This window comes from Oncorhynchus clarkii, chromosome 22 (assembly GCF_045791955.1).
Source record: "Oncorhynchus clarkii lewisi isolate Uvic-CL-2024 chromosome 22, UVic_Ocla_1.0, whole genome shotgun sequence".
NCBI lineage: Eukaryota > Metazoa > Chordata > Actinopteri > Salmoniformes > Salmonidae > Oncorhynchus > Oncorhynchus clarkii.
In genome coordinates, this window is record NC_092168.1 from 20,502,993 (window position 1) to 20,529,264 (window position 26,272).

The 26,272-nt window shown below is 46.0% G+C and overlaps 1 protein-coding gene across 6 annotated transcripts in view; it reads left to right on the plus strand.

Moving 5' to 3' along the window:
• LOC139380555 (calcium/calmodulin-dependent serine protein kinase a) overlaps positions 1–26,272 on the plus strand; it is a 202,611-nt gene that overhangs the window by 96,059 nt on the left and 80,280 nt on the right. For all 6 annotated transcript variants that reach the window (XM_071123306.1, XM_071123307.1, XM_071123310.1 and 3 more), the window contains exons 3-5: positions 7,236–7,341; positions 11,517–11,594; positions 12,339–12,411. In XM_071123306.1, coding sequence (XP_070979407.1) covers positions 7,236–7,341; positions 11,517–11,594; positions 12,339–12,411 — 257 coding nt within the window. The remainder of the gene's footprint in view (positions 1–7,235; positions 7,342–11,516; positions 11,595–12,338; positions 12,412–26,272) is intronic.

Consider the following 26,272-nt stretch of genomic DNA (forward strand, 5'->3'; position numbering starts at 1 on the left):
ATATCCATCTCCCTCCCTCCCTCTCTCCCTCCCAATTTTCATTCATTTAATCTCTTTCATTCAACCACACTTATGCAATCTCTCTCTCTCTCTCTCACGCTCCCTCCTCATTTATTGTCTCTATTCTGAGGTCAGCTGTAATACTGATGCAGTGATCTGAGAATCATTTCCATTCAGTCACTTCCAACCCACACACACACACACACACACACACACACACACACACACACACACACACACACACACACACACACACACACACACACACACACACACAGGCCTGAGAGCTTCTACTGGGAGCTGAAACATTGTATCTTTTGGTATTTGTTTCATTGGTCCACGCATCATACTGTTTCTCTATTTTGTAGGTTCTATATCTGGAAATCTTGATTGCTGACATGCAAAACATTTTGCGACTGTATCAACAGTGGACTAGTGAAACAATTACCAAAGGATATTTTTTGAGCTGTATTTTCCTTTAAGCACTGTTGCAGTTTTTGCTATTATCTTAATAATTATCTTCGGACAAACAATGAATTATCTTAGGACAAACACTCCCCACTAGGCTAGCGCTAATAAGCGTTTTACTAAACCCACCAGTAGACCTACAAGAGCCACGTGTCTCTCTGATTCTCACAGTGAAGCCATTTAGTGTTGTTATTCCAAGTTCTTTCTCTGATTATATTTAATGATGTAATCACGAGTCCTGTTGCTATTAAATTCCCTTCTTGTCATTAGCCTACGTTTGCTAGTCAAGTGAAGTTATTTTCCTTCAGTTTGGGGATTTATTTTGAGTGCTTACTGTCTGTTTGTTCTTGTTTGTGGCCGCTGACATTTCCGTGTAGATATGGGTTTGCTAAAGAGGTGTGCACCCCTTTTTCCTGCCAGTTCTGTCATTTTGTTTATCTGTTAATTGAGATCACGGAGATCACGGCTATTGAAGATGTGGACCGGTTTGATTTGAAGGACTATGGATAATGTGATGTTATGGGGGTCTGTTATTAGACGTTTCTATAGCCTCTGTGTTGTGTAAATACATGTTTAACCAGTTTATGTGCAGTGTGCACCCCTACTCATTGTGGCTATGGTTTAGCCTAGAACATGGCTCAAGGTATTTCTACCTGGCTTTGCCAGAGTTCTGTAAGCTTGGAAGTGGAGAGTGTCCGCGTTGGTCTTATTTGGTTTTCTCAGTACCTGTAGTCTTTTACCAGTTTTGGATTGTTTTGCTTTTGATTTCTGGGAAGAAATTCATTTTTGTTCATTGTTTGTTTTGGTAAGTCATTTTTGACTACTTGCCAACATGAACCTTTAGTGCCATTGCACTGCCATAATTTATATGAACAAAATCACTATTTTATATACCTTATCCTTTGCCTCCTGCCTGCCCATAAAGGTGCTACACATATTTTTGCATTGTAATTTCAGAACATAATACAGTATATCTGCAGTAATAGTGGAAGGAAAGTGTTTCACGGTATGAATTACCCGCCAGTGTTGTGATTGGCTGTAATATTGTCTTATTTTTTTCATTTTAACTTTATTTATACAGGTTTTTTCTCATTTAGATAACATCTCTTTTCTAAGAGAGACCTGGTCCAATAGCAGCAGGGGGAACAATGTTTCAGACAAAACAACTTACATACACTAACACAACATTAAACAAAACTATAAACACACATACAGTACAACAGAAACATTTGTACATTAAAAACACAAACGTCTTGACTAAAAACAGCTGTCCTAAAACAATGACACTCTTCTATGATACATACATCGATCAAGTGTTTAAACTCCACCACCGAAACTAGATCATCACATTTTTACATGTTCAGGAGAGAATTCCAGGACCACGGTGCTAAGTAACTAAAACTATTTCTACCATGACCTGTTCAAATTTTTGGTACTGTTAGAAGCTAATCAGAATGGGACCGTAATTTATATTTATTGACTGACCTGACTAAAAAAGAACAGAGATAAAATGGCATTTTACCCAATATGGTCTTATAAATCAGTGTATACCAGTGTTTAAGCCTACGCAAGGTCAATGATGACCAGCCAACAGCCAGGTAGAGATCACAATGATGTGTTAGACGTTTCTGATTTGTAAGGATCCTGAGGGCTACATGATATACTAAATGAAGTGCTCTCAGGGTAGTGGCTGAGGCCTGCATATATATAACATCACTAAAATCTAAAACCGACAGTAATGTACATCGTACCAGCTCCTTCCTGGCCTCAAAAGAAAAACAAGCCTTATGCCGGTAATAAAATCCTATTTTCAGCTTGAGCTTCCTTCTCAACTTCTCTACATGCACAGTGAAGCTCAGCTTATCATCAACCCACACACCCAAATATTTGTACACTTTAACTTGCTCTATAGTATGTCCAGCCAATGTAGCAAGGACATGATCTGTAACATGCCTGGCATTTGAAAATACCATGCATTTTGTTTTACCCGAATTTAGAATCAGCTTTAAATCATACAGATTCTGTTGTATGATGTTACATGCTCTTTGGGCATTTTCAAAAGCTAAATATAAACAGTATCATCTGCATAAACAGGAACATCCGCTGTTTCAATAAGATCCCCAATGTTGTTGATATACAAAATGGAACAACAGTGGGCCCAAAATAGAACCTTGCGGAACAACTGAGCACACCTCTATGGACTCTAGCAACCATTACACATTGTGTACGATTTGATAGGTACTTTATAAACCAATCTAGAGCATGGCCAGTAATTCCACAACATTTTAACCTTTGCACTAACACAGCATGGTCCACGGTGTCAAAAGCCTTCGACAAATCAATAAAGACAGACAACACAATGTAACTTCTAAATCAAGAGCACAGTGGATGTCATTTAAAACCATCAATGTTGCTGAAACAGTGCTGTGGCCAGACCTAAAACCTGATTGCATTCCATTTAAGAGGTTGTTTTCTTGGAGGTAGGCCTTCAGCTGCCTACTAACTAAGGACTCCAGTACCTTTGACAGTACAGACAATTTTGATATGGGGCGAATAGTTGACAAGTAGCGAAGGATCTCCATTATTATTTCTCCAGTGTACGGAATGCCACCCACACTCTCCGATATCTCCTTTCACATTGCGTCCTTTTCTTTCTTTCTTTCTTTCCTTCTTTCTTTCTTTCTTTCTCCTGGAGCTCTGACATTGGCACTGCTGATGAATGTTAAATGTCCTCCGGCTGCATCAAAATGTATTGCAGGCTGTACTGTATGAATGAGAATTTGTGTGTTGCGGTATTTGTGTGTCTGCATAGTTTGGTTTTATGTGTGTGATAATACAGAGAAGGATATTAAAAGTGAATGCTGTTAAGAGTGAGGAGTAATGTGTTTTCCTGGAGTGTGTGCAAAAAAGCTGAAAAGTTAGGTACTCGTGTGTGTGTGTGTGTGTGTGTGTGTGTGTGTGTGTGTGTGTGTGTGTGTGTGTGTGTGTGTGTGTGTGTGTGTGTGTGTGTGTGTGTGTGTGTGTGTGTGTGTGTGTGTGTGTGTGTGTGTGTGTGTGTGTGTGTGTGTGTGTGTGTGTGCAGAAGATTACATATGATATCTCACTCGTCTAGCTTCAATATTCCCTCCCAGAATAGCTGTTGCCTGGAGGTGGGTGGGTGTTAATGTAAGTGCCTGCTGTAGGGGATGGATGGATGAGGAGAGGTGGGTGTTAATGTAAGTGCCTGCTGTAGGGGATGGATGGATGAGGAGAGGTGGGTGTTAATGTAAGTGCCTGCTGTAGGGGATGGATGGATGAGGAGAGGTGGGTGTTAATGTAAGTGCCTGCTGTAGGGGATGGATGGATGAGGAGAGGTGGGTGTTAATGTAAGTGCCTGCTGTAGGGGATGGATGGATGAGGAGAGGTGGGTGTTAATGTAAGTGCCTGCTGTAGGGGATGGATGGATGAGGAGAGGTGGGTGTTAATGTAAGTGCCTGCTGTAGGGGATGGATGGATGAGGAGAGGTGGGTGTTAATGTAAGTGCCTGCTGTAGGGGATGGATGGATGAGGAGAGGTGGGTGTTAATGTAAGTGCCTGCTGTAGGGGATGGATGGATGAGGAGAGGTGGGTGTTAATGTAAGTGCCTGCTGTAGGGGATGGATGGATGAGGAGAGGTGGGTGTTAATGTAAGTGCCTGCTGTAGGGGATGGATGGATGAGGAGAGGTGGGTGTTAATGTAAGTGCCTGCTGTAGGGGATGGATGGATGAGGAGAGGTGGGTGTTAATGTAAGTGCCTGCTGTAGGGGATGGATGGATGAGGAGAGGTGGGTGTTAATGTAAGTGCCTGCTGTAGGGGATGGATGGATGAGGAGAGGTGGGTGTTAATGTAAGTGCCTGCTGTAGGGGATGGATGGATGAGGAGAGGTGGGTGTTAATGTAAGTGCCTGCTGTAGGGGATGGATGGATGAGGAGAGGTGGGTGTTAATGTAAGTGCCTGCTGTAGGGGATGGATGGATGAGGAGAGGTGGGTGTTAATGTAAGTGCCTGCTGTAGGGGATGGATGGATGAGGAGGGGAGCTGAGACGGGGCTCTTCAGTGCGACCATTTTCACCCACATATGCGCCTAAATATTATGCTGTGCGACCTGTCATTTTTATTTAGGAGCACCAGAGTGAGTACCTAGAAACATTTTAAGGATTTTAGCTTTATTACCTCAAATATGTTTAATTGTGCTCCTAAATATCTTTGTGTTGCATCTACATTTTCCAATGTAGGCGCACACGTGCTCCTTGTAGAAAAAGGTTAGCGTGGAGCCCAGGGCGAGGCAAAAACAGGAGAGGGAAAGGGAGGAAAGAGGAGAGAGGAAAATGGATCAGAGCAACGCTGGTCCATTGTGTCGCTAGAACCAAGAAGTTTTACAGTCTAACATTCCAGTGCTTGATGAAGATGGTGCTGTAGTCAAAACAACATGCAGCATGTTTGAGTTGATCTATTGGTTCTCTCACTCTGTAGTATACACTGAGTGTACAAAACATTACGGACACCTTCTCTTTCTGTGACATAGGCTGACCAGGGGAATCCAGGTGAAAGCTACAGTATGATCCCTTACTGATGTCACTTGTTAAATCCACTTCAGTCAGTGTAGTTGAAGGGGAGGAGACAGGTTAAAGAAGGATTTTTAAGCCTTGAGACGATTAAGATTTGGATTATGTATGTCATTCAGAGAGTGAATATAAGAGAAAATATTTAGGTGCCTTTGAACGGGGTATGGCACCCATTGTGTGTCAAGAACTGAGTGTCAAGAATTGAGTGTCAAGAACTGCAACTCTGCTGGGTTTTTCACACTCAACAGTTTCCCATGTGTATCAAGAATGGTCCACCACCCAATGGACAGCCAGACAACTTGACACAACTGTGGGAAGCATTGGAATCAACATGGGCCAGCATCCCTGTGGAATGCTTTCAAGACCTTGTAGAGTCCATGCCCTGATGAATTGAGGGTGTTCTGAGGGCAAAGGGGGGGGGGGGGGGGGGGGGGGGGTGCAACTCAATATTAGGAAGGTGTTCTTAATATTTTGTTCAATGTGTAATGCAGTACAGTGGGGACCAGTACTGAAAAAAAAGTATGAAAATGTATGCATTCACTACTGTAAGTCGCTCTGGATAAGAGCGTCTGCTAAATGACTCAAATGTAAATATAAAAATCTGGAGGTATTTCTGTTTGCCAACCGGGTCACACATATAAACACAGGGAGGGAGGGAGGGAGGGAGGGAGGGAGGGAGGGAGGGAGGGAGGGAGGGAGGGAGAAAGAGAGGGAGGGAGGGAGGGAGAAAGAGAGGGAGAAAGAGAGGGAGGGAGGGAGGGAGGGAGGGAGGGAGGGAGGGAGGGAGGGAGGGAGGGAGGGAGGGAGGGAGGGAGAAAGAGAGAGGGAGGGAGGGAGGGAGGGAGGGAGGGAGGGAGGGAGAAAGAAAGAGAGGGAGAAAGAGAGGGAGAAAGGGAGGGAGGGAGGGAGGGAGGGGAGGGGAGGAGGTAGGAAGATGGCACGGTAGGACCTCACATTGGACAGAGGGAGGGAGGGAGGGAGAGAGGGAGGGAGGGAGGGAGAAAGAAAGAGAGGGAGGGAGAGAGGAAGGAAGGGAGGGAGAAAGGGAGGGAGGGAGAAAGGGAGGGAGGAAGGGAGGGAGGGGAGGGGAGGAGGTAGGAAGATGGCACGGTAGGACCTCACATTGGACAGGGGGAGGAAGGGAGGGAGGGAGGGAGGGAGGGAGGGAGGGAGGGAGGGAGGGAGGGAGGGAGGGAGGGAGGGAGGGAGGGAGGGAGAGAGGGAGGGAGGGAGTGGGGGTGGGAGGTAGGAAGATGGCACGGTAGGACCTCACATTGGACAGAGGGAGGGAGGGAGGGAGGGAGGGAGGGAGGTAGGAAGATGGCACGGTAGGACCTCACATTGGACGGAGGGAGGGAGGGGGGGGGGGGGGAGGAGGTAGGAAGATGGCACGGTAGGACCTCACATTGGACAGAGGGATGGAGTGGCGAGAGTAACAGTAACACACATTGCCTGTTTGGATGAAGCTTCATGTAAGCTCCTGATAGCTCCCCTAGTGTTGGCTAGTCTTAACAGCAGGCACACACACTCACTCACTCAGGCTTATTTCAGCAAGGCACAAGAGGGTGTGAAATATGGCCAATATACCACAGCTAAGGGCTGTTCTTATGCACAACACAACGATGGGTGCCTGGATACAACCTTTAGCCGTGGAATATTGGCCATATACCACAACCTCCCGAGGTGCCTTATTGCTATTATAAACCGGTTACCAGTGTAATATATCAATATTTTTCATACCCGTGGTATACTGTCTGACATGCCACGGCTTTCAGCCAATCAGCATTCAGGGCTCGAACCACCAGGTTTATAATACCTGTTTGAGTTTATACCTTCAATTCATCTTGTTTAGGATGACAATGCAATACCCCATTTGCATCCCTGTTGAAGACTCCGAATATTGATTTGTTCAAGCAATCAAATGTTCTCCCCATGCACATCACTCTCCCCAAAACTCAAGGTCTCACATGATCTTCACCACATTTATTTTCCAGATTGAATGGTTCTAGCGATGAGGAGGCGTGTCTACTGATCTAGCCTAACGTAGAGCATCGTTTTTTCCTCTCATTGAGTTCTTCTGATTCTCATTGAGTTCTTCTGATGCTTTTCTCTCGAAAGCCAGAGACCGTGAATTCTAACCACTGACCTCTCTCCTTTCCCTCTCTCCTTCACTTACCTCCACAGATCTGAAGAGAGAGGCCAGTATCTGCCACATGCTGAAGCACCCTCACATCGTAGAGCTGGTGGAGACATACAGCTCAGATGGCATGCTCTACATGGTCTTCGAGTTGTAAGTCTGTCACACACTCTGTAACTTATCTATTACACATGATCACACACACACACACACACACACACACACACACACACACACACACACACACACACACACACACACACACACACACACTCATTCACTTCTATATTCTGCAAGCATTTTTTTGTGATATCAAAGTATTTTATTTTGTGGCAGCGCAGTCATGCTAGAATGGTATTATTGATGTGACAGCTGGTAATGGGATTCCTACTGCTCGCTAACGCCAGCATAGCTATGCTAGTTATCAGGCCAAAATATGGGTACAGGGCAAAGGGGTGTGTGTATCAGTGTAGGAAGTTGTTCTAGAATGTGTTGGAAGTGAGAGGTGATAATAGGAGTGGAGAAAGCCGAGAGAAGGACGGAGTAAGAAGAGGGAGAAAGAGATGGTAGAGGGCTGGAAGGATGACGGAGCCCGAGCGGACAGGTGGTAGAGGAAGTGATAGAGAAAGTAAGAGAGGGAGAGATGGAGAGAGAGGGAAAGGGAGTGAGTGTTAATGCCATATTACTGGGTTTCAATACTGTTAAAAAAATATATATATTGTGGGTTGGGAGGTTTATACCATTTCTTAGAAGTTAAGTAAGACATCTAAGATGTGTCAAATAAATGATATCCAGCTCAGGGTTCCAGCTTTGCATTTGGTTTGCTAACATGCTAGCTAAGCGGCTAGATGTCAAGATTAAGCTTCTTGGTTACAGCAGAGACATTCAATCCCCTCCTGGATCAAGATCCCTGTTGCCTAAATTGTCTTGTGCTGTTTGTTTTAAATATAACCCCTTGTGGGCACTTCCGCTAATACCGTATACCCCGGTATGGTACAGAACCTTTATGACTGCATGAACATCTGGATACCACCCAGCCCTAGTGAGAGAGGCCGGGCTGTAGAAGAGACAGTGTATGCTGAAAAATAAGAAAGAGAGAGAACGAGAGAACGAAGAAAAAAAGCACAACCAATGTGGAATATGAAGAAGCAGAGATAAGACAAAGATTCCACACCAGAGGAGCCTCTCCTTAGGTCCCTGAAGACTCCACAGACATACACACACACACGCGTGCACGAACACACACCATGGCAAATTCCTTTACGTGAAATCAGAAATATGAAATGTCCTGTTTCACATCTCTCTCATGTGCGTCAAAGGATTCGATTAAAAATGATCAAGTTTCATTTTGGGTAACTTCCATAGCTTTATCACACACAAATATGCAGACCCACAAACACATGCGACAGACACACAGCTTTCAAACCGGCCCATAGCAGTGGTGTCTATTGAGTATTGGATAGGTAAAGTAGAGACAGTAACACACACATCAAACTGTAATAAGCCTTTTCACCTCCTGAAGTCTGGACATTTACATTGACCTTTATGCTAAACTGACCTCTCTTCTTCCCCTCTCTCGCTCTCCCTCCCTCTCCTTCCCCTTGTATCTGCCTCTCCCTCAACCTCTCTCGCTCTCCCTCCCTCTCCTTCCCCTTGTATCTGCCTCTCCCTCAACCTCTCTCGCTCTCCCTCCCTCTCCTTCCCCCTGTATCTGCCTCTCCCTCAACCTCTCTCGCTCTCCCCCCCTCTGCTTCCCCCTGTATCTGCCTCTCCCTCAACCTCTCTCGCTCTCCCCCCCTCTCCTTCCCCCTGTATCTGCCTCTCCCTCAACCTCTCTCGCTCTCCCTCCCTCTCCTTCCCCCTGTATCTCCCTCTCCCTCAACCTCTCTCGCTCTCCCCCCCTCTCCTTCCCCCTGTATCTGCCTCTCCCTCAACCTCTCTCGCTCTCCCTCCCTGTCCTTCCCCCTGTATCTCCCTCAACCTCTCTCGCTCTCCCTCCCTCTCCTTCCCCCTGTATCTCCCTCGGCCTCTCTCGCTCTCCCTCCCTCTCCTTCCCCCTGTATCTCGCTCTCCCTCGGCCTCTCTCACTCTCCCTCCCTCTCCTTCCTCCTGTATCTCCATCTCCCTCGGCCTCTCTCGCTCTCCCTCCCTCTCCTTCCCCCTGTATCTGCCTCTCCCTCGGCCTCTCTCGCTCTCCCTCCCTCTCCTTCCCCCTGTATCTGCCTCTCCCTCAACCTCTCTCGCTCTCCCCCCCTCTCCTTCCCTCTGTATCTCCCTCTCCCTCGGCCTCTCTCGCTCTCCCTCCCTCTCCTTCCTCCTGTATCTCCATCTCCCTCGGCCTCTCTCGCTCTCCCTCCCTCTCCTTCCCCCTGTATCTCCCTCTCTCGCTCTCCCTCCCTCTCCTTCCACCTGTATCTCCCTCTCCCTCGGCCTCTCTCGCTCTCCCCCCCTCTCCTTCCCCCTGTATCTCCCTCTCCCTCGGCCTCTCTCGCTCTCCCTCCCTCTCCTTCCCCCTGTATCTGCCTCTCCCTCAACCTCTCTCGCTCTCCCCCCCTCTCCTTCCCCCTGTATCTCCCTCTCCCTCGGCCTCTCTCGCTCTCCCTCCCTCTCCTTCCCCCTGTATCTCCCTCAACCTCTCTCGCTCTCCCTCCCTCTCCTTCCCCCTGTATCTCCCTCTCCCTCAACCTCTCTCGCTCTCCCCCCCTCTCCTTCCCCCTGTATCTCCCTCAACCTCTCTCGCTCCCCCCCTCTCCTTCCCCCTGTATCTCCCTCTCCCTTGGCCTCTCTCGCTCTCCCTCCCTCTCCTTCCCCCTGTATCTCCCTCTCCCTCGGCCTCTCTCGCTCTCCCTCCCTCTCCTTCCTCCTGTATCTCCATCTCCCTCGGCCTCTCTCGCTCTCCCTCCCTCTCCTTCCCCCTGTATCTCCCTCTCCCTCTCTCGCTCTCCCTTCCTCTCCTTCCACCTGTATCTCCCTCTCCCTCGGCCTCTCTCGCTCTCCCCCCTCTCCTTCCCCCTGTATCTCCCTCTCCCTCGGCCTCTCTCGCTCTCCCTCCCTCTCCTTCCTCCTGTATCTCCATCTCCCTCGGCCTCTCTCGCTCTCCCTCCCTCTCCTTCCCCCTGTATCTCCCTCTCCCTCTCTCGCTCTCCCTCCCTCTCCTTCCACCTGTATCTCCATCTCCCTCGGCCTCTCTCGCTCTCCCCCCCTCTCCTTCCCCCTGTATCTCCCTCTCCCTCGGCCTCTCTCGCTCTCCCCCCTCCCTCTCCTTCCACCTGTATCTCCATCTCCCTCGGCCTCTCTCGCTCTCCCCCCCTCTCCTTCCCCCTGTATCTCCCTCTCCCTCGGCCTCTCTCGCTCTCCCCCCTCTCCTTCCTCCTGTATCTCCCTCTCCCTCGGCCTCTCTCGCTCTCCCTCCCTCTCCTTCCCCCTGTATCTCCCTCTCCCTCGGCCTCTCTCGCTCCCCCCCTCTCCTTCCCCCTGTATCTCCCTCTCCCTCTGCCTCTCTCGCTCTCCCCCCCTCTCCTTCCTCCTGTATCTCCCTCTCCCTCGGCCTCTCTCGCTCTCCCTCCCTCTCCTTCCCCCTGTATCTCCCTCTCCCTCAACCTCTCTCGCTCTCCCTCCCTCTCCTTCCCCCTGTATCTCCCTCTCCCTCAACCTCTCTCGCCCCCCCCCCCTCTCCTTCCCCCTGTATCTCCCTCAACCTCTCTCGCTCCCCCCCTCTCCTTCCCCCTGTATCTCCCTCTCCCTCGGCCTCTCTCGATCTCCCTCCCTCTCCTTCCCCCTATATCTCCATCTCCCTCGGCCTCTCTCACTCTCCCTCCCTCTCCTTTCCCCTGTATCTCCCTCTCCCTCGGCCACTCTCCCTCCCTCACCTTCCCCCTGTATCTCCCTCTCCCTCGGCCTCTCTCGCTCTCCCTCCCTCTCCTTCCCCCTGTATCTTCCTCTCCCTCGGCCTCTCTCGCTCTCCCTCCCTCTCCTTCCCCCTGTATCTCCCTCTCCCTCGGCCTCTCTCGCTCTCCCTCCCTCTCCTTCCCCCTGTATCTCCCTCTCCCTCGGCCTCTCTCGGTCTCTCCCTCCCTCTCCTTTCCCCTGTATCTCCCTCGGCCTCTCTCGCTCTCCCTCCCTCTCCTTCCCCCTGTATCTCCCTCTCCCTCGGCCTCTCTCGCTCTCCCTTCCTCTCCTTCCCCTTGTATCTCCATCTCCCTCGGCCTCTCTCACTCTCCCTCCCTCTCCTTCCTCCTGTATCTCCATCTCCCTTGGCCTCTCTCACTCTCCCTCCCTCTCCTTCCCCCTGTATCTCCTCTCCCTCGGCCTCTCTCGCTCTCCTACAGTATGGATGGAGCAGACCTGTGTTTTGAGATCGTGAAGAGGGCAGATGCTGGCTTTGTGTACAGTGAAGCAGTGGCCAGGTAAGACCACTTCCCATGATTCTCTGCCTGAAGAGTTCCGCCTCTCAAGGCCATACTTCGATGTGGCATTCAGCATTTCAAAACACAACACTAGTGAAAAAGAAATTCAGAGAAGAATAGAAAAACACACGATACTAAAAACAACAGTATCCACTTGTTGCTATTACAGTGTTGACATTATAACCAGTGGTGGAAAAAGTACCCCATTTTCATACTTGATTAAAATTAAAGATAAATTAATAGAAAATGACAAAAGTGAAAGTCACCCAGTAAAATTCTACTTGAGTAAATATACTTAAGTATCAAAAGTATAAATAATTTAATATTCCTTATATTAACGGCACAATTGTATAGTTTTTTAAATGTACAGATAGTCAGGGGCACACTCCAACACCCAGACATGATCTACAAACGAAGCATGTGTGTTTGGTGAGTCTGCCAGATCAGACGCAGTAGGGATGACCAGGGATGTTCTCTTGATAAGTGCGTGAATTAGACCATTTTCCTGTCCTGCTAAGCATTTAAAGTGTAACGAGTACTTTTGGGTGTCAGGGAAAATGTAAGGAGTAGAAAGTACATTATTTTCTTTAGGAAGGTAGTGGAGTAAAAGTAAAACTTGTCCAAAATATGAATAGTAAATTACAGATACCCCCCCAAAAAAACGTATACTTTGAAGTATACGATACAACAATGTTGTATCGAATCAACAGTCATGGTGTTTTATTGCTCTCTATCTCTCTCCAGTCACTACATGAGACAGATCCTAGAGGCACTACGGTATTGCCATGACAACAACGTCATCCATCGAGACGTGAAGGTAGGCCGGAGTGTCTCTTTGATAGTGTGTGTGTGTTTACTCTGAGTTGGGAACTTGCTCTGATTTTACCGACAGTGCTAAGCTCACCCCAGTCCTCTCCTCAGCCATCATGACCCAGACTACAACAGCTAAGGAGGGAATTCTCTCTGTTTTCCCATCTTGGCCCAGACTTTTGAGTCTCTGTCTGAACAATGAATAAGTGATAGGTTGTGCTTCTTTTCTTCTCGATATGTTGTCTTCTGTCTGTCTGGCGGCCTTGTTCTGGGTCTGTGATGTGCCGGGCAGATTATTTTATTTTTCAGGGATTTTCAACTCCACTCCTGGAGACCTAAAGCAAATATACCTAAGCCAAAAACACCAGTGCAGTTCCTACCCTCACAGCATGCTATTGCCAGTATCACTACTGTTTCATACAGTTAGTTGTTTTTGTATTTCATAAAAAACCTTCTGTGACAATATTCCTGTTAGTACAGAAATAAATATAAGTGTTAGTTTGATCAGGCTCGTTAATGGTGAACCACACAGCTGCTGTTATCTGGTCAGGGTGGAAGCGGTGAGAAACCAGGCAGCTAGCTGGCACCCTCTGGGTGAGAACGTGAAGGCGCAGTGGTTTTATTAGGGTTGAAATGTAGCTGCTAAAAACCACTGCATCCTTTACGTCTCATGTGAGCTGATGATATGGTGGAGGTTTTGTTGTTATTGTTGTCCTGGCAGTGGTTAGATGATAAACTTTTCAACCTTGACTATATTGCTCCATAACCATGAGTCAACGTCAGACATTTTATCTTTAGAGATAAATTGCAATAACTATGAGTAGTGTGTAGTCGTTGTACGAGCTTCCTGAGTTGAAGCTGGTGTAGTTATGTTGGAAACCCCAAACAGTCTTAGCATATACGCTGAGTATGCAAAACATTAGGAACACCTTCCTAATATTGAGTTCCATTCACCTCTACAAGGTGTATAAAGTGTTCCACAGGGATGCTGGCCCATGTTGACTCCAATGCTTCCCACAGTTGTCATGTTGGCTGGATGTCCTTTGGGTAGTGGAACGTTCCTGATACACACGGGAAACTGTTGTGCGTGAAAAACCCAGCAGCGTTGCAGTTCTTGACACAAACCAGTGCGTCTGGCACCTACCATACCCCGTTCAAAGGCACTTTGATCTTTTGTCTTGCCCATTCACCCTCTGAATGGCGCACATACACAATCCAAGTCACAAGGCTTTAATTCCTTCTTTAACCTGTCTCCTCCCCTTCATCTACACTGATTTGAAGTGGATTTAATGTGAATAATAGGAGATAAAAAAGAGAGGCTCTGTGATTTATGCTTCTTGAGATTGAAATTAATTCAATGACTTTTGACTTTCACACATGGGGGTCACACACGATACACTGAGGCGCACAGGCTGCTCCCTATTCAACAAGGACAGCGTTGCCATACAACCCGTGTGTGTGACCCCTGTAGAGTTAACCCTTAATCAGAGAGTAAGCTACATATGATAAAGTAAGAGCTACTCGATACCAATCTCCACCAATGAGAAACCAGAGATAGGTCTAGGTCTCTGATCTGTGCTCTTCCGGCATTAATCACAACCCATAGCCATTGAGCCAAAAGCTGGGTCACCCTCAAAACATAGTTACAAACGAAGAAATGTATAACATATCTGAGCATCTTCATGCAGAGTGGGTACAGACGTAGCTGACTGACTATGCTGTGATCTTGTAAACCCCAACGTTTTATCCGTGCTGATATATAATGGCCAATGTGTGATAGCGAACAGTGTTTGTCAAGCTCTTTAACAGAGATTGAGAGAGAGAGAGAGAGAAAGAGAGAGAGAGAGAGAGAGAGAGAGAGAGAGAAAGAGAGAAAGAGAGAGAGAAAGAGAGAGAGAGAGAGAGAAAGAGAGAAAGAGAGAGAGAGAGAGAGAGAGATTGAGAGAGAGAGAGAGAGAGAGAGAGAGAGAGAGAGAGAGAGAGAGAGAGAGAGAGAGAGAGAGAGGAGGAAGGGGAGAGAGAGAGATAGAAGGGGGGATCTATATCTGTACCCAGCAGTGTCTGGTGTGGAAACTGTCAGCAGTGTTTTAACAGCCTGTGCTTTAGGCTATTTCCGTCTCACTCTGTCTGTGCCTGTTGAGAAAACCACTTCTTTCTCTGAAAGGAATAAACACTGAGTATACAAAACATTAATAACACGTTCTATTCCATGAATTAGACTGACCAGGTGAATCCAGGTGAAATCTATGATCCGTTATCGATGTTACTTGACCTCTTAAAGATAGGGCTGACTACTGCCCCCTTTGGAGGAATTGCGTGCCAATAGTAAACTGAAAAAAAATCTGTCAAAAATTGCTAAGATATGCATATAATAATTATTATTGGATAGAAAACACTCTAAAGCTTCTAAAACCGTTGGAATTATGTATGTAAGTATAGCAGAACTCACAGGGCAGGCATTCTTCCAAACTAGTTTTGTGGTCATGAAAGTTGGGGCAACTTTGACGTCCTCGCCCCCACCCTTCCCAACCAGCTATGGATCTGGGGACACTTTCCATGTCTTCCACTAGATGTCCTCATTCAGTAGAGCTTTTAATCGTTCAAATCCAGCGAGAATTGGCCCTATGGGAGTGAATTGAGTGAGTGCCGCGAGAAAATACCTGTGCGTTAGGGCGCGAATTGGTCCCAGCCATTCCTTTGTTCCAGCACTCCGGAGAAGGACAAACAATGACCGGTTGAATATAAATTTGTTTTGTATGTCTATAACATCCTAAAGCTTGATTCTGCACTTAGTTTGACCTGTTTAGTCGACATATAATATGTAATTTTGAAGTTTTGATGCGCAACTTTTCCGGACCAGAGGACATTTTGGGTGCATTTCAGCTGATGTTATTAGCAGTAGCTAATACAAAGACGCAAGACTTGAAACCAAACGATGTTTTGGGTAACTATGAACCCTTCCAGTACATTCTGAACGAAGACCATCAAAGGTAAGGGAATATTTATGCTGAAATCTGTGTTTCTGTTGACTCCAACATAGCGGAGAAATATAGCTTATATCTGAGCGCCGTCTCAGAATATTGAATAGTGAGCGATTTCTGTAACGTTAAAAATAAATGTAACAAAGCGATTGCATTAAGAAGCAGTGTATCTTTCTAACTATATGTAGAACATGTATATTTAGTCAAAGTTTATGATGTCTATTTACGTTATCTTGCGGCGCTACCGATATTTTCTGCGGACATATGGATATAAATGGCATATTATTGAAAAAAAAAAAATGTACTGTGTAACATGTCCTATTACTGTCATCTGATGAAGATTTTCAAAAGGTTAGTGAATGATTTATTTTTTAATCCTGCTTTTATAATTTTATATTTTCTGGGACAAAATGGCTGCCTCTTGTCTTCGTTTCGGTGGTGGTCTAATATAAATATGTGGTGTGTTTTCGCCGTAAAACATTTAAAAAATCTGACCTGCTGGGTAGATGAACAAGGTGTTTATCTTTCATTTGAGCTATTGGACTTGTTAATGTGTGGAGGTTAAATATTTCTACAAATATTTTTGCGTTCCATGCGCCACCGTTCCAGCTGAACGTGGGAGGGGATGTTCCCAAAAGGGATCACTAACTCCTCATCAGGTTTTAACCCCTTCTACTCATAACGCTGCGTGTGTGCGCGAGTGAGAGATTGGAACCACAGACGAGCAGTCACATGCCTGATTACAAAGAATAAGGCATTCTGAAAAGGAATGTTGACAAAATGATGGGAATGTGAATTTTGTGGAGAGAATCCGGAATCTTGGATGTTTACATTCTAGTTCCGGAATGTTGATGTTTTCATTCTAGTTCTGGAAGCAGAGATAATAAGGCAGTTGGAATGTCAGATTGATAACCTTGTGATAATGGACTAGACTACAGACTATTAACACTTGTCGACCTACTCAGATAAATGTCTACCTGTTTCAGGTAGGTGCAGTCGATGGAGGGATGCCTTACTGTATATTTATTGTGGAAGGGTCATTATCAGACACAGTGTCTTCAGAAAGTATCCACACCCCTTGACTGTTTATACATTTTGTTGTGTTGCAGCCTGAATTTAAAATGGATTTACATTTAAGATTTTGTGTCACTGGCCTACACATAATACCCCATAATCTCACAGTGGAATTGTGTTTTTCGACATTTTTACAAATTAATAAAACATGAAAAGCTGAAATGTCTTGCGTCAATTCAACCTCTTTGTTATGGCAAGACTAAATAAGTTCAGGTGTAGAAATGTGCTTAAACAAGTCACGTAATAAGTTGCATGGACTCACTCCTTGTGCAATAATAGTGTTTAACATGATTTTTGAATGACTACCTCATCTCTGTACCCCAAAAAAGCAGACATTGAATATCCCTTTGAGCATGGTGAAGTTATGAATTACATTTTGGATGGTGTATCAATACACCCAGTCACTACAAAGATACAGGCGTCCTTCCTAACTTAGTTGCTGGAGATTAAGGAAACGGCTCAGGGATTTCACAATGGTGACTTTTAAACAGTTACAGATTTTAATGGCTTTGATAAGAGAAAACTGATTATGGATCAACAACATTGTAGTTACTCCACAATACCTAAATGACAGAAGGAAGGAAGCCTGTAAAGAATTAAAAAGAAAGATGCATCCTTTTTGCAAAAGGCACTAAATTAAAATTGCAAAAAATTATGCTAAGAAATTATCTATCCTGAATACAAAGCATTAAGTTTGGGGCAAATCCAACACATGACTGAGTACCACTTTTCATATGTTCAAGCATGGTGGGGCTGCATCATGTTATGGGTATGCTTGTCATAGAGTTAAGCACAGACAAAAGGATTTTGCCTGCAGACACTGGGAGATAAATTCCCCTTTCAGCAGGGCAATAACCTAAAACATGAGGCCAAATTTTGCAGGAAATGCTTACCAACATGGCATTGAATGTTCCTGAGTGGTATAATAACTGTTTTGACTTAAATCGTTTTGAAAATCTATGGCAAGACTTGAAAATGGCTGTCTAGCAATGATCAACAACCAACTTGACAGAGCTTGAAAAAAATGTAAAATTCAATCCAGGTCTGAAAAGCTTTGTCATTATGGGTTTTGAATTCAGGTTGTAACAAAATGTGGAATAAGTTAAGGGGTATGAATACTTTCTGAAAGCATTGTATCTCTTGCAATCAAACAGTAGCTATGTCTGTGTTCCGTGTGCACTCTAGGCTATAGAGAGAAATAGTAACGGCGTCTTTTTTGTAGGCACAAACTACGCCATGGTTCGTTGGACAAAGTCTATAGAGAAATGAATGCCATTTTTGAGTAAATGCCAAAATAAGGTCTATGGTAAACACAGGCTTAGGAGATCTTATATGTTTTGTTCTACGAGATAATCTTCATCAGCTAATGTATTTTCTTTGTGCATTTTGAAGCATTTATGTAATTAAAAAAAGCACAAAAAGACTCATGTTAATTAACTGATTTTATCTCATAGAACAAAACGTATTAGATCTCCTTGTAACGCCCTGGCCATAGAGAGGCTTTTTATACTCTATTTTGGTTAGGCCAGGGTGTGACTAGGGAGGGCGTTCTATGTTCTTTTTTCTATGTTTTGTATTTCTTTGTTTTTGGCCGGGTATGGGTCTCAATCAGGAACAGCTGTCAGTTGTTGTCTCTGGTTGAGAACCATACTTAGGTAGCTCTTGCCTACATGGGTTTTGTGGGTAGTTATTTTCTGTTTCGTATCTGTACCAGACAGAACTGCTTCGGTTTCATTTCATTCTCTTGTTATTTTTGTTTTAGTGTTCTGTCTTTAATAAATTCATCATGAACACATACCACGCTGCGCATTGGTCCTCCGATCCTTCCTACTACTCCTCCTCAGAAGAGGAGGAAGACGAGCGTTACAGAATCACCCACCACCAAAGGACCAAGCACCATGGTGAGGAGTAGCAGAGCTATCTGGAGAAATGGACATGGGAGGAGATACTGGAAGGCAAGGGACCCTGGGCACAGGCTGGGGAGTATCGCCGTCCACAGTAGGAACTGGAGGCAGCTTAAGGCTGAGAGTTGGCACGGCTGGCAAGGAAGCCCGAGAGGCAGCCCCAAAAATGTATTGGGGGGGGCACACGAGGAGTGTGGCAGAGTCAGGAGTCAGACCTGAGCCAACTCCCCGTGCTTATCGTAAGGAGCCAAGGATGGAACCAGAATCTGGGCAAAATTGGAGGTGTGCGACGGAAGCGAAGCAGAGACAGTGAAGGAGTTAATGGGGAGATTGGAGGAGAGAGTAATGAGGGAGTTGCTGTGTTGGTGCATGAGGCACGACATCCGCCTGACGGAGCGTGTCTGGGATTTGATGTCACCTGAGTCAGCTCTCCATACTCGTTCTGAGGTGCGTGCTAGCCGTCTGGTGAGGACTGTGCCAGCCCCACGCACCAGGCCTCCTGTGCACCTCCCTAGCCCTGCACGTCCTGTGCCAGCTCGGCGATACAGCTCTCCAAGATGTGCTTACCATGGCGGGCATCGTACTGGTCAAGCACCGTGTTATGCGGTGGAGCGCACGGTGTCTCCAGTACGTGTTCTTAGCCCGGTGCGCTACATCCCAGCTCCCCACATCTGCCGGGCTAGAGTGAGCATCCAGCCAGGACGGATGGTGCCAGCCCTGCTCTCCAGACCTCCAGTACGTCTCCTCTCCATGAACATGTACCACGCTGCGCATTGGTCCTCCGATCCTTCCTACTACTCCGCCTCAGAAGAGGAGGAAGACGAGCGTTACACTCCTAAGCCTGTGTTAACCTCAGACCTGATTTTCAGTGTTTATCCCAAAACTTTCCACAATCATTTTCCCCATAGGGATGGCTGAACAAGTTACCAGAGGTAACTCCGGGTTTTAGGGCTACAAGCTGGCAAGCTCTATTTGTTGTAGAGTAATGCAGAAACAAGCCATATGCATTGTTCCATGGCAAGCACTGTCGCTTTCCCTTCAAATACTGCATACTCGCTATGTCCACTGAACTGAATAGTTTATTGTCGAAGCTGTAACTGTATGTTGTCCCTGGTTTGTGTTCTTTGTGTGTGTGGTGTTATCTCTTAACAAAGACCAAACACACGTACACACACGCACACAACAAAGCCTTCACCTCGCTATGTGTGGTGTCAGCACTGTGGGCAGTGAGCCACTGAGACATAGACTATACTGGATCAGCAATGCAGTGGTAGACAAACGAGCTATGTTGATATACATAACAAAACTGAACTCTACTCTTCAAACTGTAGCAACAGAGAGAAGTGAATGTTTGCTGCTTCTGAAAGTTATGTTATTTCTATTCACTAGACTGTAAGAGGGGCCAGTGGGACTAATCTACACTCTGATAAACAACCAGACAGTGAATTGAAGAGAGATGGGTCTTATCTGTAACGGCTGATAGCTCAATGTGGAGGAAATGTCACATTCTCCATATGAATGGAGAGAAGAAAGAGACCGTGAGAGGGATGGAGGGACGAAAGAGAACGAGGGAAGGACGAAAGAGAACGAGACGAAAGCGGCAGCACTAGCAGAGTGATCTTAATAGGCTTTTCCTTTTCCTACTGTATACATTAGCTGGTAGAGTGACATTGACCCTCTCAGGTCTATGTGTGTTAGTGGCCACAGAAGCTTCTTAAAAGTATGATTAATGTTGTTTATGACTGAGTGGAATGGGGTGTGTCTACTGATAACTATCATGTAATGGGAACGAAGGGTTCCTGGCATTTGGATATAGACAATCCAGCTCTGAAAATGTGCAACAGCCACTGTAGTGGCGCACACCAGGGGTGGGCGATATGGCCAAAATATCATATCATATGTTAATTTTTGACTGTATTTGGCGGTATTTTTTGTTTTTGATTAATTCAAGTTCTACATTTGCTTTATGAGTAGTGTGTGGCCCTAGGGTTGTATCACATATATTCTAAATTATTTCAATGGGTCTTTCTCCATTCTGATTGTTTTATACTGTTCAATTCAACTTCAACATAAAATCATTTCCTGCATTTCCATCAGTGTCAAGGCTCTCGTCGTAACGAGGACCAAAGCGCAGAGTGGTAAGTGTTCATGATTTTATTTGATCACAAAACACTCAAACAAAATAAACAAGAGGGAAAACCGAAACAGTTCTGTAAGGAGCTTAAACTATACAGAAAACAACTACCCACAAAAGGTGGGTAGTGGGAAAAAGGCTGCATAAGTATGATTCCCAATCAGAGACAACGAGAGACAACGATCGACAGCTGTCCCTGATTGAGAACCATACCCGGCCAAAACATAGCAATAAAGAAACTAGAATGCCCCCCAAAGGTGCGGACTCCGGCCGCAAAACCTGACTCTATAGGGGAGGGTCCGGGTGGGCATCTACTTTGGTGGCAGCTCCGGTGCGGGATGCAGACCCCGTTCCACCTCTGGCTCCCCCCACTTTGGTGGCGCCTCTGGACTGGGTACCCTCGCTGCAGGCCCCGGACTTGGGACCCTCACTGCAGGCCTGGGACTGGGGACCCTTCGCTGCAGGCCCCGGACTGGGGACCCTCGCTGCAGGCCCCGGACTGGGGACCCTCGCTGCAGGCCCCGGACTGGGGACCCTCGCTGCAGGCCCCGGACTGGGGACCCTCGCTGCAGGCCCCGGACTGGGGACCCTCGCTGCAGGCCCCGGACTGGGGACCCTCGCTGCAGGCCCCGGACTGGGGACCCTCGCTGCAGGCTCCGGGCTGGAGACCCTCGCTGGAGGCTCCGGGCTGGAGACCGTTTTGTGCCATGAATCATCACTGGAGGCTTCGTGCCATGGATCATCACTGGAGGCTTCGTGCCATGGATCATCACTGGAGGCTTCATGCCATGGATCATCACTGGAGGCTTCGTGCCATGGATCATCACTGGAGTGAGGAGACGTATAGGCAGCCTGGTACGTGGAGCTGCCACAGGACTCACCAGGCTGTGGAGACATACTAGAGGCTTGGTTCTTGGAGCAGGCACCGCATACACTGGGCCGTGGAGGCGCACTGAAGGTCTCGAGCGTAGAGCCGGCACAACCCGTCCTGGCTGGATGGTTACTTTCGCCCGGCAAATGCGGGGAGCTGGCACAGGACGCACTGGGCTGTGTAGACGCACCGGAGACAGTGCGCAGAGCCGGCGCAGGATATCCTGGGCCGAAGAGACGCACTGGAGACCAGGAGCGCTGAGCCGGCACCATCCGACCTGGCTGGATGCCCACTCTAGCCCGTCCAATGCGGGGAGCTGGAATGTAGTGCACCGGGCTGTGAACGCACACTGGAGACACCGTGCGCTCCACCGCCCAACATTCTTTGGAGCTGCCTCTCGTATTTGCCTCTTTGCCGTGACTCCTGGTATTGCCGCTGTCCCTCCCTTGCTGTTTCCGCCAGTTTCCATGGCAGGGTCTTGTTTCCTGCCATAACCTCCTCCCATGTCCATGAGGTCCTCCACTCCCTCTTCTCCCGGGCCCAGGATCCCTGCTCCTACTGGCCACGCTGCTTGGTCCTTTGGTGGTGGGTAGTTCTGTCACAGCTCTCGTCGTAATGAGGATTGGACCAAAGCGCAGTTTGACCAAACACTCAAACAAAATAAACAAGAGGGAAAACCGAAACAGTTCTGTAAGGAGCATAAATTATACAGAAAACAACTACCCACAAAACACAGGTGGGAAAAAGGCTGCTTGTATGATTCCCAATCAGAGACAACGATAGACAGCTGTCCCTGATTGAGAACCATACCCGGCCCAAACATAGAAATAAAGAAACTAGAATGCCCACCCTAGTCACACCCTGGCCTAATTAAAATACAGAATAAAAGCCTCTCTATGGCCAGGGCGTGACAATCAGTTTCTGCATTTCCTGCACTCGTTTGAGATCATTTCCACACTGCCACGATATGGGCAAAAATACTAGGCCTTATTTTTTAACCAAATGTTGCAATTGCGATTTAGATCAAAACACTTGCTTGAACTTTTGGAATCATGGCAGTATAATGTTTATTCTAATTCTCTAGTTAATACTGGGCACTTTGAAAACGGTGTTGTTTGACATGATAACGAATGAAAATTCCATGGATGAGTTATTGTGACACGGTAAGAACCAAAGTGATGTTCAGTGTTTTCCTAGGGGACCCTATAATCTTTGGCTACATTAAATCTTAATTCATGTAGCCAACATATTCATGCTTCGCCTATTCCTCTTTGATTTAAAAGATTACTGTTGCACCGTGCTGATTTAGGCCTCCACCAGCACTGGTATCAGGCTGTATGAAGCCCCCACCCCACCCCCCCAACCCCTCTTTTTACACTGCTGCTACTCTCTGTTGATCATATATGCAATGTCACTTTAACTATACATTCATGTACATACTACCTCAATTGGGCCGACCAACCAGTGCTCCCGCACATTGGCTAACCGGGCTATCTGCATTGTGTCCCACCCACCACCCACCAACCCCTCTTTTATGCTACTGCTACTCTCTGTTCATCATATATGCATATGCCTTGAGTGAGAGATGACTCAAGTAGCAGAGTAAACTATAGAAATTGACTTTACACCCGGCGTATCACATTTAACAAACCAAACACTGTTATAGAAGATAAAGTAAAAACCCAAACCTGTCCTGACATCAATACCGCTATATAGTAAAATACGGTATACCACCCAGTCCTAGCGCACACACTCTCTCTTTCTCTCTCTCTCTCTCTCTCTCTCTCTCTCTCTCTCTCTCTCTCTCTCTCTCTCTCTCTCTCTCTCTCTCCCCCCCCCCCCCTCCCGTGGACCACTGGCATAGTTAATGAGTGTGAGCCATGGTAGAGATATTGTGAATTACAGCCCTAATCTGCTATAAACAGCCAGGATAAATCAGGTTTAAAGTGGAGCCAAAATAAATGCCATTGATTAAAATGCTGTGTTGGTTACCTTAATTGAGCTTAATATGTGTGAAAGTGTATATGCTTGACTGAAGGACACTTTTCTATTTAAAAAAAATCACACGCTTGTATGCGCACACATACACACTCACGCGTGCGACCGTACACATTCTGTAAGCAGCTCTGGGTGTACAGAAGTGTCTGCTGAATGACTCAAATATCAAATGTAAATGTGGTAGTCACTCTTTTTAGCATAAACTCAGAGACATGATTATTGTTGTTTGAAAAGGTAGCACTTTGACTATTGTATTCAGACAAGGAAATACAAACAGTGTGCACTCTGCATAAAGGGTACAGGTTAAAGATTGAAGGCAGAAGTCTTCTGCTGAAGCTAGTGTAGGTTAGCAATAATTGCTGCCTCTGGGCAATACCAGTGGGGATTTTTTTCCTCCCTTCCTCTCATCCTCTCTCTCTCGATCTCTCTTTCTGTGTGTGTGTGTGTGTGTGTGTGTGTGTGTGTGTGTGTGTACAGTGGAGTGTGGCAGATTCTCTCGCCTGTCTGCCTTTGTTTAGTCCTCCCAGGGGACAGCCATCTGCAAGACCCACACTTCACAGAACAATACACACACACATCCTGCAGGATTAAACACATACTGCTTTACACCTATAAGATTTATAATACACATTTTTACATATGTATTACACAAGCACACCGCATACTGTATAAGTCACTCCTGCTCCCCCTCCCTGGTACTCGAGGGCACCAGGCTACCCGTCATCATACACACCTGTTACCATCAGTACGCGCAGCTGCACTCATTGGACTCACATGGACTCTCTCACTGTGTTGATTGCCCCTGCATCGATGTCTGCTCCTCTGGGTTGTTCCCTGTAGTAGCATTGTTTGCCGTGTCGTGTTTATGTCCAGACGCTGTTCCTGTTCCGCTGCATGTCCGTCTGTATTAAATGTTTCGCTCCCTGTACCTGCTTCTCATCTCCTGTGTTGGGCCTTACAGAATGTTACTACCATTACAAGAAGCATCAGGGAGTTTTTTAGGGTTTTGTTTTGTTGGTGACATCGGACCTAGGCCCGAAGGGGCCTAGTTCGAACCATGGAAAATTGCCCCAGACAATTATTCCTTCTCCACCAAACTTTACAGTTTGCACTATTCTTTCGGGAAGGTAGCGTTTTCCTGGCATCCGCCAAACCCAGATTTGTCCGTAATTCATCACTGTATAGATTGATGAGGGATTTTTTTACATTTTTTTAATCCATTTTAGAATAAAGCTGTAACGTAACAAAAAGGTCTGAATAATTTCCAAACGCACTGTATTTCACATTTCGTTGTGTTACAGCCTGAATTGAAAATATAAATACATTTTGTTTTCTCTCCCACATCTACACACAACACCCCATACTGACAAAGTGAAAACATGTTTTTAGACATTTTTGTAAATGTATTGAAAATGAAATACAGAAATATCTCATTTACATAAGTATTCACACCCCTGAGTCAATACTTTGTAGAAGCACCTTTGGCGGTGATTACAGCTGTGAGTGTTTTTGAGTAAGTCTCTAAGAGCTTTGCACACCTGGATTGTACAATATTTGCCCATTATTATTTTTAAAATTCTTCAAGCTGTGTCAAGTTGATTATTCATCATTTCTAGACATCCATTTTCAGGTCTCGCCATAGATTTTCAAGACGATTTAAGTCAAAACTGTAACTAGGCCACTCAGCTAACACAATCACATTCAGTGTCGTCTTGGTAAGCAACTTGTGTATATTTGGCCTTGTATTTTAGATTATTCTCCTGCTGAAAGGTGAATTAATCTCCCAGTGTCACGTGGAAAGCAGACTGAACCAAGTTTTCCTCTATGATTATGCCTGTGCTTAGCTCCGTTCTGTTTCTTTTTTATCCTGAAAAACACCCCACTCCGTAATGAATACAAGCATACCCATAACATGGTGCAGCCACCACCATGCTTGAAAATATGAAGCTGTACTCCATGATGTGTTGGATTTGCCCCAAACATAATGCTTTGTATTCATGACATAGTTCATTTCTTTGCCAATTGTTTTGCAGTTTTACTTTAGTGCCTTATTGCAAACAGGATGCATGTTTTGAATATTTTTATACTGTACAGTCTTTCTTCTGTCATTTAGGTCAGTATTGTGGAGTAAATACACTGTTGTTGATCCATCCTCAGTTTTCTCCTATCACAGCCATTCAACTCTATTACTGTTTTAAAGTCACCATTGGCCTGATGGTGAAATCCCTGAGTGGTTTCCTTCCTCTCCGGCAACTGAGTTAGGAAGTCGCCTGCAAAGTGTAATTAATAACTTCACCATATTCAATATCTGCTTTCTTTATTTGAATAATCTACCAACAGGTGCCATTCTTTGCGAGGTATTGTGAAATCTCCCTGGTCTTTGTGGTTGCATCTGTGTTTGAAATTCACTGCTTGACTAAGGGGCCTTAATTGTATAATTGTATGTGTCAGGTACAGAGATGAGGTAGTCATTCAAAAATCATGATAAACACTATTATTGCACACAGAGTGAGTCCATGCATGGGGTATTGTGTGTAGGCCAGTGACACACAATCTCAATTTAGTCCATTTAAAATTGAGGCTGTGACATTACAAATTGTCAAGTGGTGTGAGTACTTTCTGAAGGCACTGTAGTTGTATGATATGTTGAAATGAGGAAGGTGTATGTGTAGCATCCATTTTCCTGTTTGTCTCTTTTGCGTTTGTATTATTGACTGTGTTTCTATGGTATTACATTTGAGGAGGGGGAAGTGTGTGAGAGAGTTGGTGTGTTTGAGTTTGTGACTGAGTGTTTCTGATGCTGTTTGCTTGCGTGGTTTGTGCGAGTTATTTTCAGTTGTCTGGGTGAGAGGTGGTGAGAGGAAGACCGTAGGGAACCAAGTTACAGGCTGAGGGCCACTGACGTC